The sequence below is a fragment of the Leptopilina boulardi genome, unplaced genomic scaffold, assembly GCF_019393585.1.
Source record: "Leptopilina boulardi isolate dan_hultmark-lab unplaced genomic scaffold, ZJU_Lbou_2.1 LbouV2_351, whole genome shotgun sequence".
Taxonomy (NCBI): domain Eukaryota; kingdom Metazoa; phylum Arthropoda; class Insecta; order Hymenoptera; family Figitidae; genus Leptopilina; species Leptopilina boulardi.
Genome location: NW_026137920.1, coordinates 2511335 through 2523925, shown reverse-complemented (window position 1 = coordinate 2523925; position 12591 = coordinate 2511335). Strand labels below are relative to the sequence as shown.

Here is a 12591-nt window from a genome sequence, read left to right as displayed (position 1 = left end):
TTTCTGTTATTCTTTCTTTTTTTTCTTTTCCTCAAAAACAATAGTTTCTTGTCTCTTTTCAGGAATTTTTGTTTTTTTATATTATTCTTTCTTCAGTTGTTCTGAAAAATTTTTATTATTCGTTTATTACGTTTATCTCAGTACACTAGTATACTGGTACTGATGTACTGGGAAGATCACTCGTTCCATTCATTGCATACGGTAAGTACGTAAAAAATGGAAGACGAAATAGACTTAGTGGATATTCCGAGTGATTCTGAATCTGTTGATTGTTTGTGTGATTCAGAAGATGAAAATGATGTACCATCTTTGCAAAAGACGAAAGGTGCAACAGATTGTCCTCTTCTTTTGAATGCTGAAGAATTTCAAGAAGAAGAAGAAGAAAGTGAGGAAGAAGTAGAGCACGACAAAAAAACAGCAAACAGAAGCCAGTTACTAAAAACGAGCTACTTGTGTTCTTGGGAATGAATATTTTGATGGTAGTAAAAAAATTGCCATCTTATCGAGATTATTGGTCGTTCAATTGAATGACTCATACATATCGTCCCTCATGACAGTCAATCGATTCGGGTTTTTACTAAGTCATTTACATTTAAATGACGTCAATGGTGAACCTAAGAAAGGACACCCGAATTATGACAAATTGTATAAATTGAGACCAATCATTGATACGCTTAGTCAGACGTTCAAATCCTGTTGGAATCCAGGAAAATACCAATCTATTGATGAATCAATGATAAAATTCAAAGGCCGTAGCAATCTAAAGCAATACCTGTCCTCAAACCCAATAAAGCGTGGTTACAAAAGTTGGACACGATCAGATGAATCCGGTTTCGTATGTGAATTTCAAGTATATACTGGGAAATCTGATTCGACAGAAAAACAATTGGGCGCTCGTGTAATAAAAGATCTTACCCGTGAACTGGTTGGTGGAAACCATCATGTCTATTTTGACAATTTCTTTACTGGGGTGGATCATTTAGTTGCCCTGAAAAAGTAACATATTTTTGCTTGCGGTACAGTACGATCAAATCGATCCAAATTGCCAAAGAACCAAAAGTCAAATAAAAATTTAAAAAAAGAGGAATATGAATTTATGACTTCATCCACAGGCCTCCAGTGGATCAAATGGATGGATAAAAAACTCGTTTATTTTTTATCCAATTATCATGATCCATCAGAAACGACCGTCGTCAACCGCAGGCAAAAAGATGGATCACTGCTTGCTGTAAATTGTCCAGTTGTAGCTTCTGATTATAACAAACACATGGGATATGTTGATTATTCAGACAGACTAGTAGCAACTTATAAAATTGACCGCAAGTCGAAAAGATGGTGGTTACGGCTATTTTGGTACTTTGTAGACCTAACGGTAGTAAATTCATTTATTATCTTTAAAAATCAAAATTCTCAGTCCACTTGGACTTTGAAGGAATTTCGTCTACAACTGGTAGAAAAATTGGTTGCTCACGCAAAACCAGCATCGAGAGGTCGAAAACGAAAGCAGCAAATTGCAAACGCACATAAGCCGAAGGTATCTCTCACAAAAAGGCAGTCTGAATCAGCTCATATGCCTGTGAACTTGGGTGGCTTTAGACGTTATACCAATTGCAGTACTCGAGAGAATCCCAAAAGAACTGCATGGATTTGTTCTACTTGCGATGTACCTCTGTGCTTATCCTCGTCACAAAATTGTTTTTCGGCATATCACAAATAGCCGAAACCTGCTTCCTACAAGCAATTTTTTATTGTCAAAAATTTAAGTTATATACATTTTTATACATATATATGAAAAAAAAATAATGAAAAAAACAAAAAAAAATACAAAATTACAAAAAAAATTTAAAAAATACAAAAAAAAGGAACTAGAAACTCGTCACGTCCTCGCCGTTAGTTCTGGGTAGCGCTAAGAACGAGTTACACTCTCCAATTTTTAAATGCTGTAAACGAACCATTGTCGGTTTCGAAAAATTCAAAACGGCGGATCCAATATGGCTGGCGATTTTTATAAACTGATCAATATTTGGATCGATTTGATTGTACTGTACCGCAAGCAAAAATATGTTCCTTTTTAAGAGCAACTAAAAGATCCACTCCAGTAAAGAAATTGTCAAAATAGACATGATGGTTTCCACCAACCAGTTTACGGGTAAGATCTTTTATTACACGAGCGCCCAATTGTTTTTCTATCGAATAAGATTTCCCAGTATATACTTGAAATTCACATACGAAACCGGATTCATCTGATCGTGTCCAACTTTTGTAACCACGCTTTATTAGCTTTGAGGGCAGGTATTGCTTTAGATTGTTACGGCCTTTGAATTTTATCATTGATTAGTCAATAGATTGATATTTTCCTGTATTCTAACAGGATTTGAACGTCTGACTAAGCGTATCAATGATTGGTCTCAATTTATACAATTTGTCATAATTCGGGTGTCCTTTCTTAGGTTCTCAATTGTTGACATTTAAATATAAATGACTTAGAAAAAACCGGAATCGATTGACTATCATGAGGGACGATTCTAAAATTTGGGCACAATCATATATTCTCAAAGGTTGGGTAGCGTCAAGAAAAAGTAACATTTTGGAGTTAACAATAATTTTTCCTTATATTTAGTAGTAGTTAGTAGTCTACTAACTACCTAAAGCATTATTAACTCTCACACCGGGGATATATACTATTATACGTGTTTATGTTTACCTTCTTATCAATCTAGGCCTTAATTTGCATCGGTTCTGAGAAATTAATAAGTTCAAAAATGTGGTTGAACGACCGTAAACATAAATGTTTAGATGGTGATCACCCGCATTACGTAAGTTAATACAAAAGAAAGAACGGCTATTGTCTAAATTTAAAGGGACATTGTATTTTCAAATTTAATTATTTGATACAATGGACACGTGCCAGCTATATCAACAGATATGATTGTAATAATATAATAGAATTATTTAAATTAGACCAATCCTTAAATTTATTATTTTCATAGATATATTTGAAAGAAAATATTTATTTTGTTTTTAGAAAACTTGTTGTTTGTTTACCAAATTAGAGGAATCTTTCCTATAATTATTCGGTAGATCAGCTGTTTATTTTCTTATTTACTTCTACTTTTATATATGAATGAATGTCATATATCATTTCGAAGTTGAATATTTTTACTTTACAAAAAAAATTAATATTAATTATTAATAGAATAATAAAATATACAATCAATCATTTAATATAATTATTTATTATTTAAGTTTGAATAATTAATTTTGCGTTCGTTCTGAATGAAATTAAATGAAATAATTTTATTAATTAACTTAAATTTTCAGCTTTTATTTGACTTCTTTCTAACAAATTCGCTTTTCCTCAATCGAAATTTAAAATTATTTCGTAGGTTTATCTCTATAAAAAAAATATATAAAATAAAATTTCAATGAAATAAAAGAAACCTGTCAATTCCTATCGACTATCAAGGTCAAGTTCTCTATTCCCTGAATTAGTTAATCTATTATAAGTAAATTAATTTTGCAAGTACTTTCCTTAGACTCAGATTTATTTGATATGTTATTTATTTTACAACACACCAAAATGATCAAAGTCAAATGGAAAATAAATGAAAAAGTCATTTACCTCTCTGAAAATTTTCTAAATAAATAATTTAAGTAAATTATTTATTTCCTAAATTAACTAATTGATTGGAGGGCAGGGATTCATAATCAATTCAATCTTACACATTAACAAATTGATCGCCTATTGCAATGAATTTGAGATATATGTATCTTCAAGAGACTTACGATTTGCTTTTGTTACCACTTAAGGATCCAGATAATGAGGTGGTACTCCGAGTTATCAGAAACCCCTCAAGTCTTTCACCATGGCTTGACTTTGTAGATTATATGGTTTGAGTTAAAGTGATTATTCACTTTTCGTTTCTTCTACTTGCCTAATCTTGACTTTAAATTTATAATTTGTTCAAAATATTTATTTCTTATATAATTCTGAGTTGGAAAGGTTGTTAAATCAGCCTCTCAGATATTATATAAGATTAAAAAAAAAAAATAAATAAAAAATATAACTAATAAAAATGTAATATTTTAAATAATGGAAAAAATTTTATTGAGCACTTGTTCTTTTATTCTTTGTAACTTACTTTAATATTGTAATATCCAATCACAAAATAACTTAACTACAATACACAAAAAAACTATCTGTTAAAACTGAAATACATATGTATATATTTATAGATATAGGTATATGCAAGCAGCCTGAGTAAATTTTAGAGAATGTCCAAAATTGGGTCTGCTTCTCTATTTATTGACTCGAGAAGTCGCTTCATCCCACAAATTTCTCTCTATCTTGTGTAGGTTTAAATTTGGTAAATGTGTGAGAGAAATTCTAACAGCTGATTGCTTGAAAATCCGCGGTTTTCCCTTCCTACCTTTCTTCGAATACTTTTGCTGTATATTTCTTACCGCCAAATTTTCCCTCTAATCGCATTTTTCGCGGCGTCCTATTTTCTTAGCGAATAATATTTAAATTATTTTGGTAAGGACAGAGCTATTTCTCTCTTTCTAATTCCGTTATAACGTATACAGAGAACAATGCCATTGTCCAGCTGTCAATCATTTTTCAATTATTAATATAGTTTCTTTAAATCTTTAATATCTTAAAAAATAATAATTTGACAAAGATTTTACTTTTACCATTAATTTTTAAATAATTTATACTTTTATGTGACATATAAGTTTTATTTTAATATTGTTAATTTCAGCAATTAAATAAAATAATTTATATTATTTTATATAAAAAATGAAAAATATGGTTAATTAATTTAATAGTAGTTTATATTTATTTTTAATATTGTTAATAAAAAAATCTTTAAATTTGAATTAAATTAATAATTTCTTTATATTCGAAATTATATCTTTCCTCTCTTACTATTATTTTTCTCATGTATACTTGTCTACAGTGCTATCTATGAATGTCTTCTATCTCTTTTTATTATTTCTGAAATTCTATTTCTCTAGATTTAAGTTTATTTCTTAATATTTCTTTTCTTTGATTTTTATAAATAATTTATAACTTTTCTTTAAATAATTAATTATTTTTTTATAATAATTTTACAAAATAAAATAATTTTTATTATTTTATTTATATATTATTAATTATTTAATATAATATTTAAACATTGAATTTATTCTACCTATGCATTTTTATATTTTTAGGGTTTCTATATTAGTGTATAGTTTAGACATTCCTATACACACATATTTACACACATATATATATATATATATATATATATATATATACTCATTCTCCTGAGTGCAAGTGTACTCATGAAAACAGTATTTTTCTTTCTTATATTTTTCTTTACCCATGTATATATATATATATATACCAAAATGAAACGTTATATTTTTGAAATCATATGGTACTCTACATTTCCCTTTATTTGCATTTAAATAAATATAATCTTTTGACTATTGGAATAACTCTTCATACCGTAGACTAGTTTCTTAGTCTTAAATAAAATTAATAATTAGTATTTTAAATTTCAATTAAAACAAAAAGACAAAAATTAGTCTTACATTTGAAATTTATAACTTATATAAAAAATCAATAATATTCTGTAAGTTGAAGAAGGTAACTTTTTATGGGACGCATGAATAATCACTAAAGTTAATTGTTTAGAATTATGATTTTGTTGGATTCCAAATAATAATTTTTAAGATTTAAGAAGGAAAGATAAAAATATGACTTAATTCTATAGTCCTTACAAAGTACAGAAGACATAGATAAAAAATGACTAAGTCCTAATAATGACTCAATACTAAAAAACTTTGCCCTTTTACAAAATATAGAAATGGAAATGATTCTATCGTAAGAAAGATTCTTGTACAAAATTACTATTATAATTTAAAACACATTCATTAAACAGTGAATTTTTGAAGACTTGTAACTTTTAAACATAAAGAAAAAAAGTTCTATATGTTGTCGAAAGGTTTTTTCCTGCTCTTTCGAATGGTGCAAAAAATTCAAATTTTGACCCTTTTTTGAAAATTAAACTTTTTTTCGAATTTTTTTTGTAAGTTCGGTCCTTTTTATTTATTTTTTTTTAAAGCTAAAAATGTGTATTTTTACCACAAAAAAATATTGAGATGTCCTTTTTTGTTATTTTCGAGATATTAATTAATTAATTAATGTTAATTAAAAATTAAATATTTCATAAATGAATAAAGTTATTGCAATCCTGAAGGTACCAATTGAAAACTGACGTAATTCCACATCCGAGGAGCTCTATATGGACTATTTTGGATTAGAGGATTTTTTATAAACAATTGCCATGTTAGCCAATTGAGGAGCCGGATCGTAGAACCGATTCTTCGCTCTCTCCGGAGTCCCTCAAGTGAGCCAGCTTTCAGCTGCGCGGGGGACTTGCGCATTAGTGAAGAATCGGTTCTACGATCCGGCTCCTCAATTGTTTATTAACAATCCACTAACACAAAGTTCTTAAAATAAGGCTCGTTGGATGCGGAATTTTGTCAACTTTCATTTATTAGTAACGTCAGAATTACGATAACTTTATTTGTTTACCAAATATATAGGGGAGAGGGCCCCAAGATGGACATTTGATATAAAATTTTCGTATAAGTATATATTGCCTTGTGATTTTTTTTACTGATTTAGTTTGTTTAGATGAAGCTTTTTATGTAAACACATCTCAGAAAGAATTATTTTTATTCCTGTAACACATATCACGTGAAGTTTTCGTTGTAAAAAGTTTTGTAACAGTTTTTATTTCAGTCGGTAAAATTATCTATATTTTTGATTTTGAATAGGTGTATATCGTAATAACCTCATTTATTTATCGTATAATAGTATTCTAAAATGATTCAGTTAAAACTGTGTTTGTAAATAATCTTTATTTGCACCAAAAAAAATGGGGTCATTGGTCCTAAGATGGACAGTCTGGTGGCCCTAAGATGGACATCACACTTTAATTTCTTAATTTTATTCATTTTCTATGTTACAGTTTTTTAATAATGCTCTATGCTTCATAATTAAAATTATTTATTTTTCTAGTTCGAAATTGTATTGTTATCAATAGAGAATATGATTGCGTGTCATAACTGTCAGAGAGAAGTGCACTTAAAGTGCGCCAAAATCTGCGGACCCTGGGGGCCATCCATAAATTACGTTGCACTATTTTTCACCATTTTCGACTCCCCCCTCCCCCATGTTGCACATTTTGCATACATTAGCGCCATTTTTTCTATTGAATGTTGCAAATCCTTGACCCCCCCCCTCCCCTTCAAGCGCAACGTAATTTATGAATGGCCCCCTGGTAAGAATGTCCGAATTGTGACTCAGACAATTCAGCTTAGAACTGGATTTATTGTTAATTTCTTTTAATTAATTATAAAATAACTCATCTCTTATTAAATAAATTATAAATTAAATAAATTGGATTGGATAAATTAAATAAATTAATTTAATAAAATTATTCTCGTGAAAATTAATTTTCTTACAATATTATTATTTATTTTTTAACCTTTAAAAAATATTTGAATTTTTAAAAAATATAATAAAGAAACAGAAAATTGATTAAAAATCCTAACTCGATTTTTTATTTTTATTTTACCTATTTTTTATGCATTTTATGAAGGTGTCCATCTTAGGGCCACTTTTTAATAAATCGAAATTTACAACAATTTGAAAAAATTCTTTAAAAAATGTTTGTTTGCAAATAAAAATTTTTCTTTATGGCCAAAGGATACCTTATTTATTGTACTTTCATACGGTATACACCATTTTTAAATATCCCAAAACGTTTGGATTCTAGAGCACAAAATCAAAACTATGTCCATCTTGGGGCCCTCTCCCCTTATTTTTTTATTGACATTAATTAATTAATTGACTAATATCTCAAAAATAACAAAAAAGGACATCTCAATATTTTTTGTGGTGAAAATACACATTTTTATCTTTCAAAAAAAATAAATAAAAAAGGATCGAACTTTAAAAAAAAGTCAAAAAAATTTTAGATTTTCAGAAAAATGAGTCAAATTTTGAACTTTTTAAAATTTTATTTCACCAATCGAAAGAGTACAAAAAAACATTTGGAAAACATATATATCAAAATTTTTTTATCTACTTATATAATATTTACAATTTTTAGTTAATTAATTAACTATTAAGGTTAATAAATAATGATATATTTTATAAACAAATAAAGTTATCGTAATTCTGACGTTACTAAATGAAAGTTGACAAAATTCCGTATCCAAAGAGCCCTATATGAAGTACTTTGTGTGAGTGAATTGTTAATAAAGAATTGGCTAACATGGCAATTGTTTATAAAAAATCAAAAATTCACTGTTTAATTTTTTTCAAAAAAAATTCAACACCCTCCCTCTCCGACAGTTTTTGAAAAAACCTAACAATACTTCGTGTTTAAACTATTCACCGCTAGGGCTAAACTATGTGCAAGTTACAGCCCGATCCGACCAACTTTTTTTCACTTATTTCGCTACAGGAATTTTACCACATGAATATATAACAATTTAATAAAATTTAATTCTAAAGAATATTATTTTTGCAGAATAGTAATTGAAAAGAGATGCAAAACATTAAAATTAAATTAAAATTCTATACATTTTTTTGCAAAATTAAAATTCTTATAAATTACTATACTGCAAAAATAATATTCTGCAAAATAAAATTCTATTAAAACAAAATTCTCATAAATTAGCTTTAGTATATGCTTATTCATGCGTCTCCTTTTTGTTTGACAAGGAGAAGTGAGGTCAATATCCGAGTTTTTTTAACACGTATACAAAAAAGTTTAAGAATCATCAAGAGTATGTATATATTATAATAACAGCACGTCGTGGTGACGTAACAAAAGCATAAGTTCGAGTTTCAGCAGTGGGATTACTAATAGCGCTAGTCGCTATGTAGCGCTTTTCGTTATTTAGAATTAAAAACTTACATATTTTTAGTGAAATTTGTTCCAAATCATGGCCAAAATAAAATACCGTTGACAGTTTCTTCAAAGCTTAAACTGCAAGATGGTAATTTAGAAGAAACTATAAACATAACCCCTCTAAATAAGGACATTGACATAGAATTCATGTCAATTTCCTAAAATATTTTATCTACATAGCAAACAAATACAACATGAAGGTAGAATCAATTCTCTAACTTCATCTTTGCCAACTGTTAGTTTAAAAAAAAAAAATTAATTAGTGACGAAATAAATTATACTTTAATATTGCAAATAACCTATTAATTTAATAAATAACAACTTTAAAAATAAATTATCTAGTTTAATGTTGAAATAATTTATAAAGGGAAATACATTTTTTTAATTTAATTTAAAAAATAAATAATTAATTAATTAATTATTAATTTTTAATAAATATAAATTAAGAAAATTACTCTTATTGCAATAATTAAAAATAATAATTGCACGAGATTTAAAATTAAGATGTTCTTTCCAGTCTAAATTTAAAAATTGATAAATTTTTTAAATTAAATTAATTAATTTTTTTTTAAATTTTTTAATTAAATTAATTTAAATTTTCATTTTTTGAAAAACTCTTTAACTCACAAAAAATACCTTATGGGTCAATCCATAATATTTCGAATGAAGTGGTAGCTGACTAATTTTTAAAAATTATAATACTTTGCAGGAATGATTTTGAAGTTATCAAGATCACGAAATGAAAAGAATTTTAATAAAATTTTAATTATTTATTGCAAAATATGAATTTAAAGTATATGAGGTGTTGAAAACTGTCAATTTTTTAGCCATTAGAAAATATGCAAAAATACGTAGAATTTACCATAAAAATAAAAAAATTTTTTTGTAATTTACTAAGAATGAATAAATTTATCATTATCAATTGATGTAATTATTTAAATATGTGAAATAATATATAAAATATGATTTTCAAGTTCGCCTGTCAAATAACCTAAATTTGCAAATTTCATCTATTAAATGTGAGAAAGAGAAGTCATTAAATTGAAAAAAACCTTACCAAATATAAAGTACCTGTGACTAACTTTTAGTTTTTCTTAGCACTTTTTTCCTTTTTTCTTCATAAATGTGAAATAAAAAGCAATAAAAATTGGCACTTTGCTTATTTTCACTATTTTCAAATGTAAATAACTTTCTTGGAGAAAACTGAAAAATTACAAAACTTGGGCAATATCTAATTGATCACTAACTACACACACTGGAAAAAAATTCGCTTTGGTCCCGAAGATACTTTTTGAGATAATTAAGTTTAAACTTTTCACAATTTTTATCAGGTTAATACATGTAGTTTTTTAAGGACGTAGTTAGGTTTTATTGGTTAAATATTTTGAACTAACTTCAATTTTATAAAAATCACATGCATTAACCTCATAAAAATTGTGAAAAATTTAAACTTAATTATCTCAAAAAGTATCTTCGGGACCAAAGCGAATTTTTTTCCAGTGTGTGTATTTAGTGATCAATTAGATATTGCCCAAGTTTTGTAATTTTTCAGTTTTCTCCAAGAAAGTTATTTACATTTGAAAATAGTGAAAATAAGCAAAGTGCCAATTTTTATTGCTTTTTATTTCACATTTATGAAGAAAAAAGGAAAAAAGTGCTAAGAAAAACTAAAAGTTAGTCACAGGTACTTTATATTTGGTAAGGTTTTTTTCAATTTAATGACTTCTCTTTCTCACATTTAATAGATGAAATTTGCAAATTTAGGTTATTTGACAGGCGAACTTGAAAATCATATTTTATATATTATTTCACATATTTAAATAATTACATCAATTGATAATGATAAATTTATTCATTCTTAGTAAATTACAAAAAAATTTTTTTATTTTTATGGTAAATTCTACGTATTTTTGCATATTTTCTAATGGCTAAAAAATTGACAGTTTTCAACACCTCATATACTTTAAAGTCATATTTTGAAATAAATAATTAAAATTTTAATAAAATTCTTTTCATTTCGTGATCTTGATAACTTCAAAATCATTCCTGCAAAGTATTATAATTTTTAAAAATTAGTCAGCGACCACTTCAGTCGAAATATAATGGATTGACCCTTATACATTTTTTTAGTGAACCCTTGCGTATGAGAACAAAAATTCTATTTCTGAGGTTATATCTTCAAAATTTTTTAAATTAAATTTTTTTCCCATTTTAGACAATGTCTAACAGAAACTTTTAATCCTATGAAAAAGATAATAAATATAAATGCAATAAACATTTAATTATTAATATAAAAAAGAAAAGTAAATAGTTTATTATTATTGGATAATGTTGAATTAGTTTCTTGATTTTTTGTAAGGATAGAAATTGGAAATTAAAGTGTTAATATAATAATATTAATAATTATCATTGCCTCGAATTGCCTTTTTATAACTTTTGAGATTTGAAGTCTTACACTTGAAAAATTTGTCAGCCTTTTAGATACTTCTTTAAATTGCTTCATTTCTTCATCGTGAGAAATCGTTATAAATTTGATACATCCTTGATTCTAAAAAAAAATTGTTAAATTATAAAATAAAGCAAATATGAGAAAAAAAATACACAGAAAAACAATTGTACCAACCTAAATCTATCAAAATGATACCATTTTTTTTAGTCACCCGATAACAAGAAAATTTTTTAAAGTGAATGTAGCTTTGAATCATTTGAAAGAGTGACGATAAACAGTTAATTTTTTTTTGTTTGTAAGATCATCTAATTCTGTGTCAAGAAAAGAATATTAAGTATTATTTAGAATCGAAAATTAATTCTAAAATGTTATTTAGAGAAAGACCGAAAAATACCGTGCCAAGATGGTAGGAAACCTACGCCAATTTGTGCCGTGGGGTGCTCAAAAAGCGAATTTCAATAATCATCTGTTAATAATTCTATTTACAATGGTCTTATTTGAAACAGAATTAGATGATCTTCAAAACAAAAAAAAATAACTGTTTATCGTCACTCTTTCAAATGTTATTAATTATTAATTATTAATTTAAAATCCGTTCATCCGAAATAGTTCATATAGGGCTCGTTGGATGCGGATTTTGATAAGCATTAAAATGGCGTTTCTAAAATTATTCTAATTGTATTTGTTCGTAAAATATTTTATGTTTTATTAATTTTTATTAATTAATTAATTATTATCTCGAAAACAAAAAATAGGGTATTCGACAAATTTGGCACATGTCTTTGGCTCATATTAAGGAATGTTCATGAATTTTTTCAGCTTAAACGAAGCTCGATAACAAGTTTAAAAATTAAAAACAAATTTTATTTTTTAAATAAATAAATTAAAAAAATTTAATATTTTAAAATTAATTTTTTTTTTCTTAAACTTTAATATTTTCTGAGCAAAAAACGTTTAAGAAACTTTTTGCTTGGACTAAAAGTGAAAAAGTTATGAATTGAAAAAAAAGTTGCACTAATTTTTTAATGCAAATATCTCGATAAATAATAAATATTTTTTTTCAAAATTTTTTTTACTCAATTAGACCCATAACCTCTACCCAAAAACGTAGTGTAGAACGAATTGGAGGATAGACCCCTCAATCTCACGTGGAATTGCTCA

General features: G+C 26.7%; 1 protein-coding gene across 1 annotated transcript; it reads left to right on the top strand.

Moving 5' to 3' along the window:
- Positions 1–550: 550 nt before the first annotated feature.
- Positions 551–1000, top strand: LOC127286220 (piggyBac transposable element-derived protein 3-like). The gene has a single exon (XM_051312579.1). The coding sequence runs from the start codon at positions 551–553 to the stop codon at positions 998–1000; it is 450 nt and encodes a 149-aa protein (XP_051168536.1).
- The last annotated feature ends 11591 nt before the right edge of the window (positions 1001–12591 follow it).